General features: G+C 39.1%; 4 protein-coding genes across 4 annotated transcripts; 2 read left to right on the forward strand and 2 right to left on the reverse strand.

Moving 5' to 3' along the window:
- Window positions 1-5,888: 5,888 nt before the first annotated feature.
- KRTAP15-1 (keratin associated protein 15-1) lies at window positions 5,889-6,302 on the reverse strand. Its single transcript, XM_088836292.1, has one exon. The coding sequence runs from the start codon at window positions 6,300-6,302 to the stop codon at window positions 5,889-5,891; it is 414 nt and encodes a 137-aa protein (XP_088692418.1).
- Window positions 6,303-9,606: 3,304 nt separating this feature from the next.
- Window positions 9,607-10,113, forward strand: LOC129550143 (keratin-associated protein 13-2-like). The gene has a single exon (XM_055417618.2). The coding sequence runs from the start codon at window positions 9,619-9,621 to the stop codon at window positions 10,111-10,113; it is 495 nt and encodes a 164-aa protein (XP_055273593.2). The 5' UTR covers window positions 9,607-9,618.
- A 6,886-nt stretch (window positions 10,114-16,999) lies between these two features.
- On the reverse strand, window positions 17,000-17,509 carry LOC129550153 (keratin-associated protein 13-1-like). The gene has a single exon (XM_055417624.2). It carries the CDS (start codon window positions 17,507-17,509, stop codon window positions 17,000-17,002), a length of 510 nt encoding a protein of 169 aa, XP_055273599.1.
- Window positions 17,510-21,700: 4,191 nt separating this feature from the next.
- Window positions 21,701-22,180, forward strand: LOC129550164 (keratin-associated protein 13-3-like). Its single transcript, XM_055417636.2, has one exon. It carries the CDS (start codon window positions 21,701-21,703, stop codon window positions 22,178-22,180), a length of 480 nt encoding a protein of 159 aa, XP_055273611.2.
- The last annotated feature ends 2,171 nt before the right edge of the window (window positions 22,181-24,351 follow it).

A 24,351-nucleotide genomic window follows, 5' to 3' on the forward strand; every position in this document is an offset into this window, starting at 1 on the left:
GAATAAGCTCACTTCCAGAGGACATTTGGTAATATCTGAAGACATACTTGATTGTCACAATGGGGGTGGAAAGGGATGATACTGACATTTAGTGGGAAGAGACCAAGGATGCTGTTACACATCATACAGTAGACAAAATCGTATCCATCCTAGATGTTACTAGTGCCAAATTTTTGGAAACTGAGGAGGCTGAATACTTTTGTCAAGTGCAAGAAACAAAGCAGAAAAGTAGAAAATGATCAATGAAGGACGTGACAAAAAAGGGAGCACAAAAAAGGCAAATGGATTGAGAAAACGTGAGAAATATGATGACAGGTATAAGTTGGGCAAATAGATTAAAATGATCTGGGAAATAAATTCTCTGAATATTGCCCTTTGCCTGAACAAGTCCTTTGTGCACAGCTGGGTCAGAGCTGCATTCTTAGCAGAACTACACTAAAGAAGCTAAAAGGCTCATAAACAGAGAAAAATTATTTTTGTGAATACACATAGACATTTATTAAGAGGCTTAATGATTGTATTGAATGATCATGAAATTGTGCTAGAAATCTTTCTTAAAAAATGGATATAAGAATCTGAGAAAACGATCATCTAAAATATGATAATAATTTTATAAACTGAGAGGAAGATTACTTATAAGCAAAATTCTAATTTACTGTTGCCTTAAGTCTTGTGCAGTAATTTCAACTATATTTTTATGAAATAGAAACTGTCAGCCCAGTTTTTCTAGAAAATGGCGATTTTGATGGTTTTGATTTTTTGGTTCTGTTATGTGTCACATTCGCTAGGCTCTGGAGCCCAGTTTGGTCAAATACTATAGCCTAGCTGTTCTTGTAAAGGCGTTCTGTTGATGAATTTGTTGTTGACCATCAGTTGACTTTAAGTAAAAGAGTTTGCTCTCAATATTGTGAGCAGAGCTCATTCAATCAATTAAGACCTATAGAGAAAAATATTTTCTGCCCATCTGAAGTATTCTGCCTGGCTCTGTTTCCATGAATAGTGTGGTAAGTGTATGTGTTCACTCCAAGCTAAGAGCGTCATCTGCGGAGCAAATGGGTGCTAGTAGCGGAAACCTGGGTGGGGTGCAGAGCTGGTGGAATTGAGTGGGATGAGGTAAGGAGAAGTTATGGAAGTGTGTGCAATCAGGGGAATGGTTTAGTGCAGATGGTCCCGCGGAAGCTAGCAGAGAGGTAAGAAAGGGATTTCTGGAAAACATACCATTGTCTCCTCCAGAAAAGAGCTAGTATTCAGACATGGGTGATGAGTGAGTATCCTCAACAGCAAAGACAAACCACTGGTAGCACTTAGCGCTAGCTGAGCGAAAAGCCTTTTTATGTCCCTTTTGGATATCTCAGAATATCACCAGACAATCTGTTAACAAGCAAAGTGAAGTCTCAGAACTTCCTTCAGCAAAGGGGAACATCACTGCATCAAGACATTTAGCTGTGTGTGACTCCAAATTCAGCTCAGTTCAGTGGCTCAGGTGTGTCCGACTCTTTGCGACTCCATGAACCGCAGCATGCCAGGCCTCCCTGTCCATCACCAACTCCCAGAGTTTACCCAAATCCATGTCCATTGAGTTGGTGATGCCATCCAACCATCTCATCCTGTGTCATCCCCTTCTCCTCCTGCCTTCAATCTTTCCCAACATCAGGGTCTTTTCAAATGAGTCAGTTCTTCGCATCAGGTGGCCAAAGTATTAGAGTTTCAGCTTCAACATCAGTCCTTCCAATGAACACCCAGGACTGATCTCCTTTAGGATGGACTGGTTGGATCTCTTTGCAGTCCAGGGACTCTCAAGAGTCTTCTCCAACACCACAGTTCAAAAGCATCAATTCTTCAGCACTCAGCTTTATTTATAGTCCAACTCTCACAACCCATACATGACTCCAAAGACAGATGTTAGAAATGAGATAGTGGGCTCAGATGGTTTTAAGGTAAAGAATTGATTGGGACTGGGCAAGTTTATTAGTAGATAGCCTCGAACTGATGGGCATGGCAAAGAGAAGCTACTGACCAAGTCTCTTGATAAAAAGTTGACTGTTGCTTAATTTGCAAACCCATGGACTGTAGCCCACCAGGCTCCTCTGTCCATGGAATTCTCCAGGCAAGAATACTGGAGTGGCTAGCCATTCCCTTCTGGAGGAGATATTCCTAACCCAGGGATAGAACCAGAGTTTCCTGTATTGCAGGCAGATTCTTTATGGTTTGAGCCACCATAGAAGTCTTTTGCTTAATTAGGGGGCTGTTTTTCAGGTCTTCAGGCTACTGTATCCAATACTACAGTAGTTTACTGAAACATACATTGAAATGATTTATTGGTTTATTCTAACATTTTTCCCAGAAAAATTTTCCTGAATCAACTAGGTCATGTTGAGCCAGGTGGTCTAAAGATTAATACAGATGCCCTCGGCTGTCATTTCCTTTCCAGTTATCCTTTCCCTTTGGCTTAAACAGAAGCCAGGAGCAACACAGTGATGGAAGACAAGGAAGAGCAAAGAGATAAATAAAGTGGTCAGGCCATTTCAAGTCATTGGTGATGCATGAAATCACATGAGAGGCTTGAATAGAGAGGAAAAGGAGGAGGTATAATATAGCTGTAGGACTGACTTTTAATTAATGGATTAAATCTAACTACTTGTATGAAATCAAAATATTTTTTTTAATGTGATCATACATCTGTCCATGATATAGTTCAGAAATTCAGGGAAGTTAGGGCCCTTGGGTCAAGTGTAAAGTTCTATAACAGGAGAAAAATGAGGGAGTGTCCTAAATACACCCTAATAGGTCCTTTCTGTTTAGTATATTTAGTTGCACTTCAAATCAAACATTTGTTCTTCAGTTGCTCAGTTGTCTCTGACTCCTTGTGACCCCATGGACTGAAGCACCCCAGACTTCCCTGTCCTTCCCCATCTCCCAGAGTTTGCTCAAACTTGTGTCCATGGGGTCGGTGATGACTTCCAACCATCTTGTGCCCTTCCCCTCCTGTCTTCAATCTTTCCCAACTTCAGAGTCTTGTCTGAGTCAGCTTTTCTCATTGGGGGGCCACAGTGATGGAGCTTCAGCCTCAGCATCAGTCCTTCCAATGAATATTCAGGACTGATTTCCTTTAGAATTGACTGGTTTGATCTCCTTGCAGTCCAAAGGACTCTCAAGAGTCTTCAACACCACAGTTCAAAAGCATCAATTCTTCAGTGCTCAGCCTTGTTTATAGTCCAACTCTCACATCCATATATGACTACTGGAAAAACCTATATAGTTTAGACTATATGAACCTTTGTTGGCAAAGTAATGTCTCTGCTTTTTAATATGCTGTCTAGGTTTGTCATACCCACTCCAGTGTTCTTGCCTGGAGAATCCCAGGGACAGCGGAGCCTGGTCGGCTGCCGTCTGTGGGGTTGCACAGAGTCGGACACGACTGAAGCGACTTAGCAGCAGCAGCAGGTTTGTCATAGCTTTTCTTTCAAGGAGCAAGCGTCTTTTAATTTCATGGCTGCAATCAGCATCTGTAGTGATTTTGGAGACCAAGAAAATAAAGTCTGACACTGTTTCCATTGTTTCCCCATCTATTTGCCATGAAGTGATGGGACCGGATGCCATGATCTTAGTTTTCTGAATGTTGAGTTTTAAACCAACTTTTTCACTCTCCTCTTTCACTTTCATCAAGAGGCTCTTTAGTCCCTCTTCACTTTCTGCCATAAGGGTGGTGTCATCTGCATATCTGAGGTTATTGATGTTTCTCCTGGCAATCCTTATTCCAGCTTGTGCTTCATCCAGCCCAGTATTTCACATGATGTACTCTTCATAGAATTTAAATAAGCAGGGTGACAATATACAGACTTGACATATTCCTTTCCCAATTTGGAGCCAGTCTGTTGCTCCACGTCTGGTTCTATCTGTTGTTTCTTGGCCTGCATACAGGTTTCTACGGAGGCAGGTAAGATGGTCTGGTATTCCCATCTCTTTCAGAATTTTCCACAGTTTGTTGTGATCCACACAGTAAAACGCTTTCAATTCAGTCGCTCAGTCATGTCCGTCTCTTTGCGACCCCATGGACTGTGGCATGTCAGTCTTCCCTGTCCATCACCATCTCCCAGAACTTGGTCAAACTCATGTCCATTGAGTCTGTGATGAAGCAGAAGTGGATTATTTTCTGGAATTCTCTTGTTTTTTCTGTGATACAATGGATGTTGGCAATTTTATCTCTGGTTCCTCTGCTTTTTCTAAATCAAGCATAGCCCTCCAATAATTCTCAATTCTTTCCTCACATTCCATTGCAGGGTTTGACTTTCATTCATCACATCCTATACAGGACCTAATACAGTAATTAGTATTTTGGGGGGGGAAATCAATGGAAAATAAACAAAGTATATTGAATGTAATTCATGGAAAAGTCTGTTTTCATTTATTATTTTGCTATTGGTTATTATTTTTGCTTACTTGAAATCAGAATGAATTTCTGATCATGGAAGCTATGGAAATGTAGCTCTCATATCTCCCACTGCAGGGAGCATAATTGACTTACAGTCCCAGCTACTAGTATCTGAGTGTATCCCCACATTTATGCCAAAGTCATGCTGTGACCTGTTCTTGGCCAGTGACTGATATATCTTCTGGCAAAGATATGCAGGCTGGGCTGTCTCTGTGACTTGCAGATGATTCAACAAAACTTAGAAATGGCCTGAAGTAGGTTACTCTAACCCAAGCTTCCTTCCTTCCATCTTCCCTTCACTGAGTTCAGACTGGCATTGCTGTCTGATGGCTCTTCCAGAATACTCCAGCTACCTCCCCATTTTCACTGGCAGGTATTTTGTTCAACAAATATCTGTCATGTCAAGTCCTGAAGTGAAGTGAAGTGAAGTGAAGTCACTCAGTCATGTCTGACTCTTTGTGACCCCATGGACTGTAGCCTACCAGGCTCCTGCATCCATGGGATTTTCCAGGCAAGAACACTGGAGTGGGTTGCCATAGACCAGAGCTATTTCTCAAAGGACTGCAACTGACACATTACATGAGCACGGTTTATTTTTTACATGAACTAGTAACCTTATTGTCACTAATCATTTTTGCATGATATTCTCATCCTTTTCTGAACGTCCTGTTCTTTGTGTTCCCATTGAAACATGTTTTTATTGACATTATTGCACTTGCTAAATGACAGTGAGTTAAACTTGTATGTGTGTGAACTCTGTGAAGGGAGGGAATTTACATCTTCATTCAGCATGAATGCCTGGACTATAACCAGAACTCAATAAATATTTTTCAACAGATGTCTACATAAAAATGAAATTTTCTAAAGCAATTAGATGAAAAAAATGCACCTAGGAGAGGATATAAATCTCTTAAGACATAAAATGTGCTGTGTATTTAGATTCTCTAGACTTCCTTTTTCTACCCAGCAAAATATTAATGAAACAAAGAAAACAGCAACAAAATATTTAGCTAGTGAACACAGTTGAAGGTACTGGAAGCATTCACTAAAGGTACCATATGAATTTAAAAATTGAAATCTATAATTCATTCTAAAGAAGTAAGTTTATTTTAAATGTCATATCTATTTGAAATGCACAAGTGAAAAAGTCTTAGGAGAAAAGTAGTAAAAGAGGATTCTGAGAAAGACAGCAACAAGAATGATTCTGAACTTTGGCTCAGGAATGAAAATTCAAGACATATCTCATATGTCTGATTACAAAGTCAAGATTACTTTGTCCACACTGAATTGTATAAGTCCAGAAGGACTGTGATAGCAAGCCCCGGTGATGAAGATGGTCAGTTATCAAACATGTTGGAGATGCCGAGGGTTTAAACTTCATAAAGCATAGATATAACCATGAGGTGACTGGAGTCATTCAGAAAGTTGATTCACATAAGCGTGAGCTAAAGGCTGGTTAGTAACAAGAAGACCGGCAATTCCTGGAGGAAATGTAAGCTGGGGAGTAGAAGTTGGATCCACATCCCAGAGACTGGAAGCCAGTATTTCCACAACCAAAAGACCCAATGCCAATATTTCTAAGCCCTAGAGATCCAGTGTAAGTTGTCTGGCAAGGACTGTGGAAGATGAAATTCTGTGGATGGGAACAGGATGTCTGGAAAGGTCTGGTCACAGCACAGGGTGTCTGGAAGCTGATGGGCCTAAAGAAGTTCTCCTGACAGCCACGGTAGAGACTGGAGCCCATTTGGAAAGTGCTGGGGGAGTAGACAACATTGCTGGGGTAGAAAGACTGACAGGTGGAAACTGGGACCCCCAAGTAACCTCCAAGGGAACGGGAGGAGAAGTTTCCCGTGCTGCAGTTGAAAGACATGTTGTCGGGAGTTCTGAGTTCAGCTGAGTTGCAAAGGGAAGTTTGAAACTGTGAATGTTACCTTCTACACCGGATACTTAAATACTCTAGCAATGGGTGTAATAGCATGCGTTCATTTTAATAAGAAAGCTTAATTAGGCTCCAGTCAAAATGAAATGCATTAACCTTCAAAGACCTTTTTTATGATTACAGACTTTTAAATGAAAGAATTTCATTAGATTTTCAAAGCAGTTGTTCATGAAGCAAAAATGTTATTTCTCATTCATCTAGCTTGGTCAGGTGACTTTGGTTGCACCATAATTGTACCTGTAAGATTGGGGTTTTAGTCATCCTATCCTTCAAGATAGAGTATTGAATGGCTAACACAGTGAGAACTTTATTGTGTTTAAAGCTCTAAAAAGTACTTTGTAGTCAGGAGGGAACATTCCTTTTGTTCCAAGTTTAGGAATAGAGGGGAAAAAAATGAATGTCTGTTTTACATCCCAAATCTTGTGTACCTTATAGAAGAAATAACCCATTTATGATCCTTAATTGGTACAAATGTTAAATGAGCATCTAACACATTTATGTTCTAGTTTTCTTATAGCATAAGTACCCAAGCTGCTCTTGTATGCATGAGTTTTTGATTTAAGAATAAGAGATCCATATTTTCAGCAGTGCTTTGAAGTTTCCATTATAAAAATGCTTAAGAAACCTTATTCTGAAGTTGACTTGCTTCTTGAGAGATTGCATCAATAAATTTAATTTTCAAAAAAAATCTCCGCATAAAGTTTAAGTCATTTTTAGTGGTGTTGACGTCATTGAGAACAAAATAATAAGCTCTATACATTAAAAAAATGAACCTTTAGTCACTTAATTTTCTCTCATAGGGTGGGATTTTTACCAAAGAAGGTAGATAAAATCAAGAAGTAAGGAAAATGCCTACTACCTGTAAACTTCAAAGAAAGATCAAGTTAGAAAAATTCGTAATTACAAATGACCTTTGTAGATTGAAATGAGGGTAGAGAGTTCCAAAATATATGAAAATGTGAAAAAGAGAATGAATCCTTTTGAATTTACCTCTGATATGGTAAATATATTAAATTATATATATATATATACACACACACATATATATAAATTTATATATATTTTTGTTTATATATTCTGCATAGAGAACTAGTATAAGTATTTTTTCTAGACTCTCCCATAAAGTTCATCATTGCTTAACTGTAAATACAGCAGCATATGTGTACAGTGAATAGCTTAAAATAACCTGTGGTGATGGGCAAATCTCTTAAGACATCCATCTTCAAAAACTGATATATCATCCAGTAGAAATGAACTGAGACTCATTCTATGAAGATTTGAAATTACTAAGTGGAAGTTTTTAGGAAAGATTCAACTAAAAATCTAAAACAAGGTACTTTTGCAGGTAATTGAGATTTCCATCTTGGGGGCACTTATTAGATATCCATCTGATAAGATATTGTAAATGGGATTCCAACAGGGCAGAGTACTGAAGATAATTGCTAAACTCCCTTCTAAATTGTAAACTTTATGACCTTGAATGTTTTCAGTACACAAATTGGTCTTCAGTCATATTCCATATATTTGGTAGGCAATATAGTTTGTGCTCTGTTTTTAAAATAAACAGTTCTTATTTATCAGGCTTCTTAATTATGAATAGAAAATTGCTTTCTAGTAGATTCCAAACCTTCCTGTTTTGTTTATAACATCAAAACATCCATATAAATATTTCACTCAGCTAGATTGAATTTGCTTGCTTCAATATCATCCACTCATATAAGCTATTTCTGTAGAAGAATATGGTATGAGATAAGAGATTAAATAATACTGAACATTCCTTTCTCAATGAAATGGAAATTTTTCCCACAAGTACTTTGTTCAAAAGTAGAAGAGAAATTATTTTCCTGTGATACGAACAAATCACACAGCGTAGAAGCCACAGGAAGATAACGCATCTCAATCTCTCTTCTTCAAGGTGTCAATCTTCATTACCCTGCTGCACAGAAGAGGAATACAAGTCATAGAATAACAACAAAAAGTGACCACTGCTTTAGAGATTGTGTGAGACTTGTCAGAAACACCTGAGAACAGTTTAAGTCAAAGTCATGTGTGTTGCTTTTGGAGGCAGAGGAAGAATTTCCTTAAGATGGCTACCTTGGTCAAATACTTCAAGGAGAATACCTTATAAAATTTCTTTAAAACGAAGGCATTTTCCAGATTCTAGGGAGTCCTTTTGGTGGAAAACATTGCCTCTGAGCAGAGAGAGAAATACATTGGGTATTTTTGTCACATGTTTTGTTCTTATTTTTGATGTCTCTAAAAGTATCTTAGGTGAATATCCTCTAACTTTCCAAAACAATATAAAGGTATTCATAATATTTAACTCATTCCACCGTAAACACACAGGCTTCCCAGGTGGAGTTAGTGGAAGAGAATCTGCCTGCCAGTATATGAGATGCCTGACCCAGGGTTCGATCTCTGTGTCAGGAAGATCCCCTGGAGGAGGGCATGACCATCCATTCCAATATTTTTGCCTGGAGAATCCCACGGACAGAGGAGCCTGGTGGACTATAGTCAGAGTGGCAAAGATTCGGACACGACTGAAGCGTCTTAGCAGGCACACACCATGGTAAACACACACACACGTAAAAGGCTGAATAGCTAAGATGGACTCTTACTAGTTTGCCTACAGTTTTAAGCAGAAGCATCAGAAACAAGGGGATCTCTCATTTAATATTTCATGAAAGCCATTAAAATTGAGGTTCAATGAAAAAAATTGTCATACATCTTGTGTGATACCATTACAATTTCCTTATGGCATTACCCATAAGGTAAACCTGCCACTTCCTGGTAACAATCAATGTATGTTCTTGTTTAAAAAAAGACTTTGAGTGGATCAGTTAGCAACTTTGCTCTCCAGATGGCGACAATTTCGAGACAGATTGTGAAAGGGGATTCAATTATTTTTAATTAAGTCAGCTTCCCTCAGCCCAGTCACTGCCTCTAAAGTTTTCTGAGTGATCTGCTTGGTGACTTTGGTAGAAAAGGGTGACTAAGAGCTTTGAAGATTCCATACTATTACCTGAATTTCAAGGCACAAACATGATTATACTCTTTAGCTGTAAAACCACAAACACTCCATGTGTATAACTACGCTGATCTTTTGGATTTAATTAAAATGATGGTAACTTGTTTTTATGAGCCACGAGGATGACACAGCCGATGATAAGGATATATAAACGCCCCTGTCCAAGAAGTGACATTCAGACTCAGAACCTTCCCATCGCAGCTCACATCACCTGCGAAGATGTCCTACAACTGCTGCTCTGGAAACGTCTCCTCCCGCTCCCTCCGGGACCACCTGCGCTACTCAGGCTCCTCCTGTGGCTCCTCTTTCCCCAGCAACCTGGTCTACAGGACTGACCTCTACTCTCCCAGCACCTGCCAGCTGGACTCCTCTCTCTACAGCCAGGAGACCTGCTGTGAGCCCATCAGAACCCAGGCTGTGGTGTCCAGTCCCTGCCAGACGTCCTGCTACCGCCCGAGGACCTCCACGTTCTTCAGTCCCTGCCAGACGACTTGCTCTGGGTCTCTGGGCTTCGGTTCCAGTAACTTTCAATCTGTTGGTCATGTTTTCCCATCTCTGGGCTTTGGATCCGGTGGTTTCCAATCCGTGGGTCACAGCCCCAACATTTTCTCATCCCTAAGTTGTAGATCCAGCTCTTACCGTCCGACCTTCTTCTCTTCTAGGAGTGGCCGATCTCTTTGTTTCCAACCGACCTGTGGATCTGGCTTCTACTAATATCATACTTGAATACAATACCTACTACATCTAGAATTGTAATGCAATACTTACTATATTGAGATCTACACTATCTGTTGGCCTTTTGTTTTACCTTTAGCTTATAAATTTGACTTCTACTGTTACCTACTATAGATTAGGAATAATTTGAATACCAGTAACTGAAAATGTATTAGCTGAAGAAAGGTGCCATAACTACTACCTTGTAGCTATATAGACACGTGATACTGAAGCACATTTATTTCCTGTTTATTTCTCCTGGTTATTTCCCCAAATGCATCTATTTCAAATTTTACTAGTAGAAAAAATGTAAGTTTAAATAAAGTATGGTATATGACATACACATATTGGTTTTATCATTTTGTTTGCTTTGTTTCTTCAATGGGGGAGGGTATGGCAGCCCACTCCAGTATTCTTGTCTGGAGAATCCCATGGACAGAGGAGCCTGGCAGGCTATAGGTCATAGGGTCACAAAGAGTTGGACACAACTGAAGCAACTTAGGATGTGTCATTAAATCTAATTCTAAATATCTGGCTGTATTTTTCTGCATCTTGTATTCATAATTTAAATTTTCTCAATTTAAAAAGTGGAATTTTTCACTGTCCTTTAGGTTTGGAAGAAATTATTTCATCTTTCATGTTTACCCTTCTGTTAATACAGAAGGAGTAAATACATTCTGTTAATATGGTAAAATCTGAAATTACATTTTAAGACTACAGACAAGTAACTGTGATCTTTGGTTTTGTAGGGGGTTAGAAACGTGAATATTTTTATATAAATAATTATAAATTATAAGGTATATTAAATTGACTACATCACATAATTTTGGAATGAAGATTACTCATAGATAGATTCTAAAATAATATATTCAGTAAGAAGTTAGTGAGTTAGATTTGGTGAGAATTTCAGTTGCCCCAGATTTACTGCTTTCATAAGAAAGCAAATGAAATGTCTAATTGATTTATAATTGAAAACATCTAATACATCCCAATACTTATTAGAAGTAAGTGCAGCATTTTTTGTACAATCGTTAATACAGTTGGTTTGCAACCACTTTTTTTTGCTTTATTTTTTTAAATCTTTTTATTTTTGCCATTTCTTTTTTTAGTGTTTTATTTATTTATCTATTTTTGCAACCACTTTTTAAGTTGTTCTGTTGATAACATTTACTTAGAGAAAAAACAAACAAAAGAAAAATGACACTCAAAAACAATGCAAATATTCTCATGTTACAAGAGTTAACTAAATGTTTAGGAAGCTGATCATACCTGAATCAGCAGTTATGCTCCAAACTTTTATCCATTAAGTCAAGGACAATATTACTAAAAGGTACAGATGACCTAGATTCTCACCCACAGGTATGTCTTGATTTATTCTGTTTGTCTCAGCATCCAGTCCCACTTGGTAATTGTCTTAGATTTCTCAGTTTTTATATGTAATGAATAATTGAGTTAACATAAGTGATAATTGGCTTAGGAAACTTCCACTTTGCTTTTGCTCTGGTTTCATCTGGTGGAGTGCTTTTAAGATGCATACAGGGTTAACAGTTTTTACTTTAACCAGTGTGAAATTTGAAGACAAGCCATATCCTATTCTTTGCTCTGCCTGAAAAAAATAGAACTACTCCTTTCATTGCTGAGGGATCATAGAAAACACATTACACTTAAATACAGTGGTAGGACAGCTCACGTGTTCAGATCTTGGCAGAGGTTCATTTGTTCTAACCTAGCCAGTACTGCTATGGCTGTTTCCACATTCTGCAAGATGCCATAATAGACCCCAAGCTACCAGTAGGTGGAGATAGTGGGAAATTTAGGATTACTGATTAGGTGTACATAAAATATGGGCATAAAACTGAGGGTGGTACACAGCATATACTTGCTTCACAGGTGGTGCAGTGGTAAAGCATCCATCTGCCAATGTGGGGGGCCAAGAGACTCAGGTTAGACCACTGAGATGGGAAGATCACCTGGAGAAGGGAATGACAGCCCACTCCAGTATTCTTGCCTGAAAAAAATCCCATGGACAGAGGAGCCTGGTGGACTACCGTCCATAAGGTCGCAGAGTCAGACACGACTATGTTCAGAAGCACATAGCATATAAAGATTAATCTAAATGCTCTTGCTGCTTGGCTGCAAAATTGTACTGCTTAAGTCTACAACTCTTTATTTTATTGTTTGGGAGAATTTTTATTTTTCAGACTTTGCAAAAGAATATCTTATTAGGAGCATTGAACTAAAGCTAAAAGTTCATATTTTAATTTAAAGGTGTGAGTACTTAGTTTCTATTCTTAAAGCAAGTTGATGGTGAAATATGACTTGTACAACAAGTTCTTGACGTTTACTCTCCACTATGGGGGTCAGAAGTATCACTTACCAGATGAAAAGTCAAAGAGACACTTTTTCTGGAGAAGCTGCTGCTGCTGCTGCTAAGTCACTTCAGTCGTGTCCGACTCTGTGTGACCCCATAGACAGAAGCCCACCAGGCTCCCCCGTCCCTGGGATTCTCCAGGCAAGAACACTGGAGTGGGTTGCCATTTCCTTCTCCAATGTGTGAAAGTGAAATGTGAAAGTGAAGTCGCTCAGTCATGTCCGACCCACAGCGACCCCACGGACTGCAGCCTACCAGGCTCCTCCATCCATGGGATTTTCTAGGCAAGAGTACTGGAGTGGCTTGCCATTGCCTCTGGAGAAGCATCAGTATCTATTTCAAAAGACAGAAGTTTTAAAAAGATTACTTCTAAAGATGATTATTTATCACTAAGAAAGTAACGTTGCTCAGTTGTGTCCGACTCTTTGTGACACCATGGACTGTAGCCCACCAGGCTTCTCTGTCCATGGAATTTTCCAGGAAAGAGTACTGGAGTAGGTTGCCATTTCCTTCTTCAGGGGATCTTCCCGACCCAGGGATTGAACCTGTGTCTCCTGCATTGCAGGCAGATGCTTTACCCTCTGAGTCACCAGGGAAGCCCTATTTATCACCAGCAGTTGTAAAAACTCTGCTCATATATCACTCTGATGCATAGGTTTCATTTAGGTCAAATAACTACTCTAAATCGTTTTCACCATGTTAAATCCTAAGTTTTCCTGTACAAGTAAAACATACACATGCACACATAAACACACACACACACACACATACACACTCACACACATACCAAACAACAAAAGCACAGATGAAGCAGTAGTTGATGATGCGCTCTTCCATTAACAAAAGAAAAGCTTTACTAAGGATTAATGAAGCCAGTATTATGTCAATATTGTTAAATACTTCAAAACAAAAATGAATTAATTCCAATAGTGATTTGATTTCTTTATCTAATCCAAAGAGTCCATGTAAAGCTAATGAAAGTTCATAATACTCTGGCAGCTCTAATGCAAAATTATTTAAAAAGTTCAAATAAAAGATAAAATGACTGGATGCCTCAGTGACAATAAAAACAAAAATTTTGCTGAAGGACCACATCATGGTAAAGATAATCAAGTAAGATTCCCATGAAGAAAAAATACTGTTGTAATTGCTGTAAATATATAACCCATGAAGTGAAGTGAAGTGAATTTGCTCAGTCGTGTCCAACTCTTTGCGACCCCATGGACTGTAGCCTACCAGGCTTCTCAGTCCATGGGATTTTCTAGGCGAGAATACTGGAGTGGGTTGACATTTCCTTCTCCAGGGGATCTTCCCGATCCAGGGATCGAACCCAGGTCTCCCGCACTGTAGGCAGATTGGATCCAAATATGCTGTAATATTCTGCTATTCAAAGCAGAAGCTGTAGTTTTAAAGCATTTTTTGTGTATACTCAGAGTAGTTTCTTCTGGCCTGCTTTTCCTTACCTCATCAATCACCTCTTCCACCTCTTTGTATTTTTATTTTGCTGGTGCCTTTTTTGTTGTTGATTTTTATGTCATTAGTGTGTTATTTTATATAACAAAGCACACACGGCGGGGGGTACTTTCTTCCATGCTTGATTTGAAGTCTTTATTCCACATTCTGTTACTTCTACACACGATTACAGGACTTTTCCCTTCTCAAGGACTTCTCCATGGTTCTATACTTCAGTCTGACTCACCAAAACGGGAATGCAGTTTACAGATTAGCGAGATGTCATGGTTTGGCAATTTTACTTTTTTCTTTTTTAATTTTCAGAGAAAAGCTTCTAGGAGTGACAGTGTTTATGTTGGGGGAATTCAGAGGGAAGAGAAGAAATCTGTCAAGTTATATAGAAATCACCTTTATCTCTTATTTTTTTAAAAAATATTAACAGTAAGCTCACCTTCAATTTTGGGGTTGCTGATATTAAAATTATGTATGTATGACTGTGAAAAAGAGATTTTTTTGTGTGTTTGTTTTATTTTTTACTATTCTTGTTCATAGTGGTAGTTATTGAGGAAGGGAACATTTTAATGTGACATTAATAATGATAATTAAAGTGAATATTATAGGGTTTGTCATTGCACTCAGAATTTCTAGCAATATCTTCCTGAGGGATAATTATGTATTTCTCTCGGTCTATTATTAAGTATTATGGTTAATGCAAATCTTTTTAAGAGAAATTAGCTCATTTTTCCTTAGCAGTCTTTCCCTAAACTCTACATTTATTTTTGTTTTTCTCTTTATTATGAATACTGCTCACAAGGCTAATGAAATTAGATCCAAAGGAGCTGAAGTCTATTCAGATAAAGCAATCTCCATAGTAGGAGGTATACTCAAGGCTGTTAGTTTAAAAAAGTAGGTAAAAAAAAAAAACTCAGGAAAGGACAAGAATAGGTTGATTCAAGAGATGGGATTCTACTAGATCTTTGATGAACAAATTTGGGCAAATTTCTAATTCTTTTTGACTTTTCTTTGTCTCATGTCTGGAATGGTCTATAGCACAGAATGTTTGTCTTTCTCACAAGGATGTTTGAGCATTAAATGCAAGTTGTGTATCAGATCCCCCTTGTACTCTCCGTTATATAGTCATTCTTTCAACTGTGATCCCAGACACAGCTATGGTTCCTGAAACAATTGCATGCCAAGTTTCTATCCTCTTTGCATTGGCAGTATCCCCTCCTGCATAAAGAACATTTCTTTCACTCTCTACCTGGGTTCTCAGAGATCACAGCCAGAAACACAAAAGGAACACATGAATCCTTTCACATGTTTAATGAGGTTCCAGAAAATTAATACACAGTCAGGCAGCATTCCAGCAATGGGAAGCACAAGTTGATGGATCAATGATTCTTGATCAGATCCAAGGGTGGACGATTCCAAAATCATACCATATGTTACTAAAAAGACCTTGAAAGAGTAAGTCCTCATTGCCCATCATAAAGTCAGCAACAAAAAACACATTCCTTTGTAAGATTTTTTCTCTTTGATTCTTTCACCTTCCATGGTCTTCCATACTTTTTGCCTGATGCATGCTGTGCATGCATGTGTGCTAAGTTGCTTCAGTCGTGTCCGACTGTACAATAATGGACTGTAGCTCACCAGGTTCCTCTGTCTGTGGGATTCTCCAGGCAAGAACACTTAGTGGGTTGCCATGCCCTCCTCCAGGGGATCTTCCTGACCTAAGTATCAAATCCATATCTCTTATGTCTCCTGCACTGGCAGGCAGGTTCTTTACCATTCCACCACCTGGAAAACCCTAGTTTCCTGGTGTCTTGTGACAAATACACAGTCTGTACTCAAGGCGTTGATTTCAGCTCTGCTTTAGAGTTGGGAAAAGGATACTGGGGAAAAGATACTAGGGGAAAAGGATACAGACTAAGACTAGAGGATACAAATATTTATTCAACACTGCTCCATGTGTGTTGCTGTTAGTAATTCAGGTTAAGCCTTGAGGAAGCCTCGGGATGTTATCCCACATTTCCTTAACCCAATGGGCTTCCCAGGTGCCACTAGTGGTAAAGAGACTGCCTGCCAGTTCAGAGGACGTAAGAGACACTGGTTCGATCCCTGGGTCAGTAAGATCCCCTGGAGAAAGAAATGGCAACCCACTTCAGTATTCTTGCCTGGAAAATCCCATGGACAGAGGAATCTGACAGGATACAATCAATGGGTTGCAAAGAGTGAGATGCGTCTGGAAAGAATTAGCACTCACTCTTTAACCCAGTTACTCCCCAGTTAAAATCATTGTGAATCTCTTTACCAATGTTCATAGGTATAGCTCAGAAAGGATCATGCACCGGGACCAGGCTCAGGGAAGGATGCTAACCAACAGAGAACAAAACATCTATCCTTGGAGTTGTTTAAAGGCTTATTTTTTCTCTTAGCTGAAAACCTACATTCAGATACCAGACTTTCAGTACGTTTTCTACGTATTATCTCATCTTGTAAATCATACTGTATTCTTGTTGTCTGCATTTCTAGTTATACACCAATTTTTCTGTTTTCCATTATTAGCAGAAATCCACGCCTCCATCCTCAGGCAAATATCACTGATATTGAGGCAAATAAAATATGGACCTCCAGAAAATAATTGCTCCCACTAGGAAACACATGCAATGACAATGGAAATTTGCTAACATCTTTCAAAATGTGTGTTTTCACATCCAGTTTCAGAGGCACATTGATCTTTATTCAAAATTCCAGAATCCTGATTAAACTATAGGCAAATAATAAGACAAACAATATATTTCAATGCCAGATGATGTAAATTTATTAGATTAAAATTTTCATTTTCAAATGTTTTTCCATGAAAATCCAATAGTATATTTTCAATCCAGTAGTACAGGTATTAGGACTTTATATTGGGTTATTCATTAAGTTTAGAGTTCATCAAAAGTTGATGATGCAAGAAACTGATGATTTAAGAATAAAGATTGGTGGTAAATGTGAGAAGGAAAAGGATGGCTATATTGAGGGAGACTTTGATCTCAATATGCAAAAGGATTTAGACCTTCAACAAATTGAACGATAGAAGCCAGATCCACAGGTTGGTCTGTAACAGGATGATTGGCAGCTACTGGACAGAAAGTAGGTTGGACGGCAGAATCCAGATCCACGGCTCAGGGAAGGGAAGCCACAGATTCCATAACCCAGGCGTCTGAAGCCACGGGATCCACAGCCCACTGAGTAGCAGCTTCTGGATCCAGAGCTTAGGGAACTGCAGCTGCTGGACCTATAGCCCAGAGACCCAGGGAAAGTTATCTGGCAGGGACTGGAGAACGTGGAGGTCCTTGGGCGATAGCAGGACGTCTGGCAGGGATGGGACACCACACGGAACGTCTGGGTCTTGATGGGCTCACAGCAGGTCTCCTGACTGGAGAGAGAGGAGCCCAGCTGGCAGGAGCTGGGAGAGCAGAGGTCAGTGCTGTAGACCAGGTTGCTGGGGTAGAAGGAACCTGGGTAACGCTGGTAGCTCCCAAGGGAGCAAGAAGAGAAGCTTCCAGAGCAGTGGCCGTAGGACATGTTGACAGGAGATGTGAGTTCAGTTGAGTTATGTGACAAGGTTCTGAGTTTGCATGTCTCTCCTGCACTGTGGCATTTATACACTTCCAGCAGTGGGTGTGGCACAACAAGGGACCGTGGTGCCTGCTGAGCTCTCCTCCTTTGCATATGTGTAACTCAGTAGTCTTCTCCGTAATTGCAGTTGCAGGTGAATAGTTTCTCGCATTTGTTTTTATGGATGCTGTAATTCGGTTGTTACAGCCAAAGCCAATGAACTACTGCAATGTCAGAAATGCTATGACTGTTTCCTACTAATGCGCATCCCGTTGTGGCCAGGGAAGCGTCATGACCAGGAAAGCTTTCTTTCTGATTTATGCTAACTCGCTTCCTATGTGTCTACATCTGTTTTTCCTGGTGACTGTTTTCCTCCTAAGAGTGTGGAATAAGATGGATTTTCCTCTGGTATGATGGATCAGAGGCACAGTTTCAAAGCTTTCCTGAAATGATCCACTTTGTCAACATTTACTCCCATTCTCCAAAATCACTCAGCGGTAATCTGTTATGGCAGCAATAGAAAATACACCAAGGATCACAGTTATACAGTTCGTCTGTAATCCAATGGGGACCAAAAATAGATAAAATAAGAGACTGAGAAATGGCTAGGAACATAAAGACAGCTTTCTGTGTATGTAAAGAGAAGATGACCAAAAAAGAGGCTCAGCTGAAATAGTATCCAGGGGAGATCAATCTTGCCCATGTCTATTTAGTTAAGACAGAAATACTGGTATGGTGAGAGAAGGAAACAATTGGAAGTGAAACACAGAGAAGGTTTAGGAATTCTTTCTATTGCACTCAAATTATTACCTATTCCCTAATGTCTTTATAATTAAAATATCAACATTAGTATATTTTATGAATTTTGATATGTTGTTCCTTTTATCATCTGCTGAAGCTGCAGCTCCAATACTTTGGCCACCTGATGTGAAGGCTGACACATTGGGAAAGACTCTGATGCTGGGAAAGATAAAAGGCAGCAGGAGAAGGCGACAACAGAAGATGAGATGGTTGGATGTCATCATTGACTCAGTGGACATGAGTTTGAGCAAGCTCCGGAAGATAGCGAAGGACAGAGGAGCCTGGCGTGCACAATCCATGGGGTTGCAAAGAGTTGTACATGACTTAGCAACTCAACAGCAATCCAGGGTTTCTATTGTCTTAGAATATATCTAGTTTTTCTCTGTACAGGCTTTGACTTCCTGGCATTTGCAGAGCTGCAGTTTCCTGCCTATATGTGAAGATTTTTTTCCAGTTCTCTTTTCTTCTACAGGGTGTACAAATCTCTCGCTTTCTCTCCTCTTTCTGTTCTCACCCTACCATTTTTCCTTCCTCCTTTTAATGTATTTAACTTATATTTTCTCTCTCTTCTGTTTTTCATATATATATATTTAGCTTCTCTTTAACTATAGAGTCAAAGGTTAAAAACAAAGTTTACTAAATTTTGTCATATTCTGAGTGTATAAATAGCTACTTTCAAAGTTCATTCACAAAATATTCAGTGTTAAAACAAAATAATTAAACTATACTGCAGACTCAAGGAAATGTAATGTTATGGTTGACAGCAATATTTTCTTATTTTATTTTCAATTAAAGCTATTATAAACTTACCAAAAATAATAACATTAAAAATACTGAATATAACAAAATAAAACTGGAACAAAATATAACACCAGAAAATACAGTCTAAAATCCATAATCCATATAATAGTCTTGGGAAAATCAGACATCAAACTACTTATGTTATGAATTTTGTAATAGGAAACAGGGAAATATTGCTATCAAGGAAGAGCTGTGTTTCAGAACTGAAGATAATTTGAGGATTTGGGGCAGAAAGTGAAAACAAGACAACAGAATCTCACTGAAAGTTTAGAAATTTATGAAATAATAACTGATTTGGAAAAACTAGTGATATGTTTTATCAGTAGATTAAACATTGCCTAATAGATGATGGTTTTGAACTGTGGTGTTGAAGAAGGCTGTTTAGAGTCCCTTGGACTGCAAGGAGATCAAACCAGTCCACCTTAAAGGAAATCAGTCCTGAATATTCATTGGAAGGACTGATGCTGAAGCTCCAATACTTTGGAGCTTCAATACTTTGCAAAGTATTGATTCATTGGTAAAGAACTGATTCATTGAAAAAGACCCTGATGGGTTCATTGGGAAGATTGAAGGAAGAAGGAAAAGGGTGTGACAGAGGATGAAATGGCTGGATGGTATCACCGACTCAATGGACGTGAATTTGAGCAACCTCCAGGAGTTGGTGATGGCCAGGAAGGCCTGCTGTGCTGCAGTCCACAGGGTCACAAAGAGTCAGACACAACTAAGTGACTGAACTTAACAGACAGTTAGTGAATTAGTAGATGGAATAGAGGGAAATCCCAAACTAAAACATAAAAAAGACAAAAATATTGAATATAGGGAAAAGACTGTGAAAGGCATTTATATATATATAATTTATAGTGTATTTTGCTTATAATTGGATCTCAGGAAAAAAAGGAGATGAAAATGGGATTGGGAAAAACCCCAAGAACTGCAGCACACCAAGCTCCTCTGTCCTCCACTATCTCCTGGGGTTTGCTCAGATTCATGTCCATTAAGTCGGTGATACTATCTAACATATCTAAACAATAGTTTAGGATTTATCAAAGTTGATGCATGATCTGACATGTGAAATAGTACTCAAGAAATGAGTAGAACTGGCCTAAGTTTGAGATGACTGGAAGATGGACTTTAGCAGAAATGGGCCCGAGATGGACTTAAAGATACAAAGACTCATTGGGAAATGGCTGTGAGAGAAGAGTGTTGGGGAAGAGGGGAAGAAGGCTAAGAGACTTGTCAGACTTCCATGAGAGTCTCATCAGAGTGAAGAAAGACAGACATGCCCCCGGCAGCCATAGATTGTGGACAGATTCTCAAGACCATTGGAGATCCTCAATTGTTGGCCAGCAAAGGATCTCATGTGTCCTAAGAGGGAGGCCTTCTAGTATCTCTCCTGTCATTGCCTAGGAGCAGCCCTATGGAAAGAGAGGCTTTCCTACCAATGCAGTATTAGATTTCGGACCATAGCATGGAGTTGTAGGGGCGGCCGGGGTGGGGGGGTTCTTGGTCAATCAAGCCTCCTGTAGATGGAGATCTGAGAAGGAAATTTTTAGGGCTTCTACATGTACAGATGACAATCTGTTAAGACTACAGGTCTCATATCAGGTCCACTGAATCTGAAACTCAACTGTTTCCTTCTCTCATCTCAATATTTCTTAGCTCTTTGATTCTTTTCATAAGGGTCCAAACTGGCCTTCCCTTGTGACTCTGTCTTGGTTCTGTCCCTCACTGTCACCAAGTCTCTAAATAGATGTGCAGGTTTCTCTCTGGTTCTAGCCATCAATGGTACTCAAAAAAAATGTCCTGGCTGATAATTTTTCCTCTCCATTGTATCTGAGACACGTGTGTAACAGAATGTAATAGATGGGCAATAATGGAGGATGAGAGGATATCAGTTCAGTTTGGTTCAGTCACTCAGTCGTGTCCGACTGTTTGCAATCCCATGGGCCACAGCTCGGCAGGCCTCCCTGTCCATCACCAACTCTCGGAGTTTACCCAAGCTCATGTCCATTGAGTCAGTGATGCCATCCAACCATCTCATCCTCTGAGAAGATATGGAAACAAGTAAAGTCAGTATTTAGTAGGTTCTTTGTTAAAGATTAAGTTACACCCTTGATCTGTTGACAAAGAAGAAAAATAATTTTATCTTATGTAACTGCCATTTGAGAAAAACATTTTGTCTTCATTGGCAGAAGCAAAACACTCAAAGATTATGGCAAGAGGAAACAGAAAGGCTTTCTTGACTATGATGGAATAAGCATTAGTGTGAAACAGTCATAGCATTTCTAACATAGGTGTAGTTCATTTGCCTTGGCTATAACACCAAAATTATAGCATCCATAAATACAATATAGGGAGAACCATTCCAACTACAATTACGGAGAAGATTGCTAAGTTACACGCATGTAAACAAGGGAACACAAATATGGAAAAAATGACCCTGTAGGTTACCACACCTACTGCTGAGAGTATATATAAGCACATCTGTCCAGAAGGTTACATTCAAACTCAGAATCTTCTCACTGTAGCTCAGCTGAACACACATCTCCTGTCAACATGTCCTACAACTGTTCCAGAAATTTTTCCTCCTGCTCCCTCGGGGACCACCTGCGCTACTCAGGCTCTTCCTGTGGCTCCTCCTTCCCCAGCAACCTGGTCTACAGGACTGACCTCTGCCCTCGCAGCTCCTGCCAGCTGGGCTCCTCTCTCTACAGTCAGGAGATCTGCTGTGAGCCCATCAGGACCCAGACGTTCCGTGTAGTGTCCCATCCCTGCCAGACATCCTGCTACGGCCTGAGGACCTCCACGTTCTTCAGTCCCTGCCAGACAACTCACCGTGGCTCTCTGGGCTGTAAGTCCAGCAGCTGCAGCTCCCTGAGCTCTGGATCCAGAAGCTGCTACTCATCAGGCTGTGGATCCCGTGTCTTCAGACCCCTGGGCTATGGAATCTGTGGCTCCCCTTCCCTGGGCTGTGGATCCAGATTCTGGCACCCAATTAATTTTCCCTGCAGAAGTTTCCATTCATCTTGCTACTGACCAACCTGTAGATCTGGTTTCTACTGATTAACTTGTAGAAGAGCCAAATTCATTTGAGAAATTTAGATTCTGTACCCTGATTATCTGTTATCTTAATCTGCTCCATTGAAAAGTATTCTAATATTTCCTGATCACTGGCAATTCTTTACCTCGCTAACCCTCAGACTTGGGGTGATAAATTAACTCTGTCAACCTACAAAGTTAATGAGAAATTCAAATTGAATGGTAGATAGAATTTACGGTTTCACACTTCTCCCAAAGATAGATGGAAAGTCAAATAATTTGATTTTAATAAACTCTTTATTCCGCCATCCAAATATGCTGTGAATGTTTTTATTTATTAGCAGTGTGTCAACTAAGATTTGTATTGTCATTGCTTCTGTTAATGGGCTTTGGAAAGCTCAGATTTAGGGGACTATGCACTAATTTTGGTTGTGCTCAGTCACTCAGTTGTGTCCAACTCTTTTCGACCCCTTGGACTGTAGCCCACCAGTCTCTTTTGTCCACGGAATTTTCCAGACAAGAATACTAGATTTTGTTACTGTTCAGTCACTCAATCATGTCCAACAGAGTAGGTTGCCATCTCCTACTCCAGACATTTTTCTTTCTTTAGCCAAGAATTTTCCCTGGATGCCCACAGCTTCTACATACAGCCTTGCTCTAAAAGAAAATCTCAAGAGATTTGAATACCTTTATTCACACTGTAAACACAGACCATACATCTTGAAAGGCATTATGTACAAGAGTGGTTTTAAGAAGGCAGGAATAAAATTAATGCTTCTGTGATGAGACCTAGGGATGAAGGGTATTAAAATGGAAGACCAGTGTGTGACTGTACATTTTTAGAGAAAAGAACACCTCTGGGCTTTAGATAATCACCTTGCAGGAAATTTTCTCTCTCTTTTTTAATTGACTAAATCCCTGTACCCCAATTACTGTTTTCAATCTGTTCAAATTATCACCATTTGTATAAGAAGACAGGCAACAAACTTAGATGAGAAGGAACTAGGCTCAGCAGGTGTGAGGTTGCACCTGGTTCCTTAAGCAACAGAGAACAGAATCTAACTGCTCACAAAAAAGCTTTACTATCATAAAAAATGAATGTTTCAATTGTATATTGAAATAAAATTGGACATTCTTTTTTTAAGTGTTATTCTTCTCTCTTACATACAAGTGTTATAGAAAGTAGTAACAGACATTACAATGATAACTGGAAATTTAACCTTTATGCAGAACAAGTACTGTTCTGTATATGAAAAATAAATATTTTCCTATTCTTTGTAAGATTTTCAAACATCCATGAAATTAGGAAATTAGACGCAGAATATGAGAGGTTCATCAAAAATCTCATCTTATAAACATTTCTCAGTCTTCTCATCATATTCTGTTTACTTCTTTTTACTACTAACATGATAAAATATAAAATAAGAAATGAGCTGTAGGGTTTATTATATCCAAGGTACTCAAACTACAAAGGTGGAAATTGAAACCCAGAATAGTTCAATATAATTTTATCAGATTACACAGCAAGTTATTGTAGAGTCATGAGGTAGAAGGACTTTATTCCAACCATGCCATTCTCTCTTATTTCTTCCTTCATAGGCTCCTTCTCTTTCTCATTGTCTTATCCTTCTTCCTTCTCCCACTCCATGTTTACAAAATAGCTACAGTGTTTGTATAACTAAAAACATGAAGGAATAATGAAAAAAACAGGGAAAAAGTCATCAGCCATTGAAATATAAAAATTTAAATGGCGAATAATAAATTCTTCTATAAACAGTCCTGCTTATGAATTTTAATGATCCAAGTTGGTCTCATGTGCCTAATCTCCAATCAAAAGAAATAGTCAAATTTCATATGTCAAAACATAAGCAATAGCTGAGCCCTCATGGGAAACAGCTGCAGATTTTTGGCCAAGCCGATTCTTCTTCGTTAATGTCTCCAAATCTGAGATGTAGGAGTGGAAAGTTTTCTGACTTTAGGAATATACTAATATCTTAGTTGTTTTATAATTGCTATAACAAATTATTTCAAATAAGCCATATGCTGTATATACTATATGGCTTAAACAATAACATTTAATTATAATTCTTTAGGACAAATGTCAGACAGTCTCAGTTAACTAAAATCACTGTGCTAGCAGTGCTTCATTTCTTCCCAGAGGATCTAGG

The sequence above is a fragment of the Moschus berezovskii genome, chromosome 1, assembly GCF_049115385.1.
Source record: "Moschus berezovskii isolate FMDL1 chromosome 1, NW_MosBer_1.0, whole genome shotgun sequence".
Lineage (NCBI taxonomy): Eukaryota > Metazoa > Chordata > Mammalia > Artiodactyla > Moschidae > Moschus > Moschus berezovskii.

Excerpts from the sequence above, each read along its gene's own strand:
- LOC129550153 (XM_055417624.2), bottom strand. The coding sequence starts at position 17,509 with ATGTCCTACGGCCACTGCTCTGGAAGCTTCTCTTCTTGCTCCCTTGGG.
- LOC129550164 (XM_055417636.2), top strand. The coding sequence starts at position 21,701 with ATGTCCTACAACTGTTCCAGAAATTTTTCCTCCTGCTCCCTCGGGGAC.
- KRTAP15-1 (XM_088836292.1), bottom strand. The coding sequence starts at position 6,302 with ATGTCTTTCAACTGCAGCACGGGAAACTTCTCCTCCCGTTCCCTTGGA.
- LOC129550143 (XM_055417618.2), top strand. The coding sequence starts at position 9,619 with ATGTCCTACAACTGCTGCTCTGGAAACGTCTCCTCCCGCTCCCTCCGG.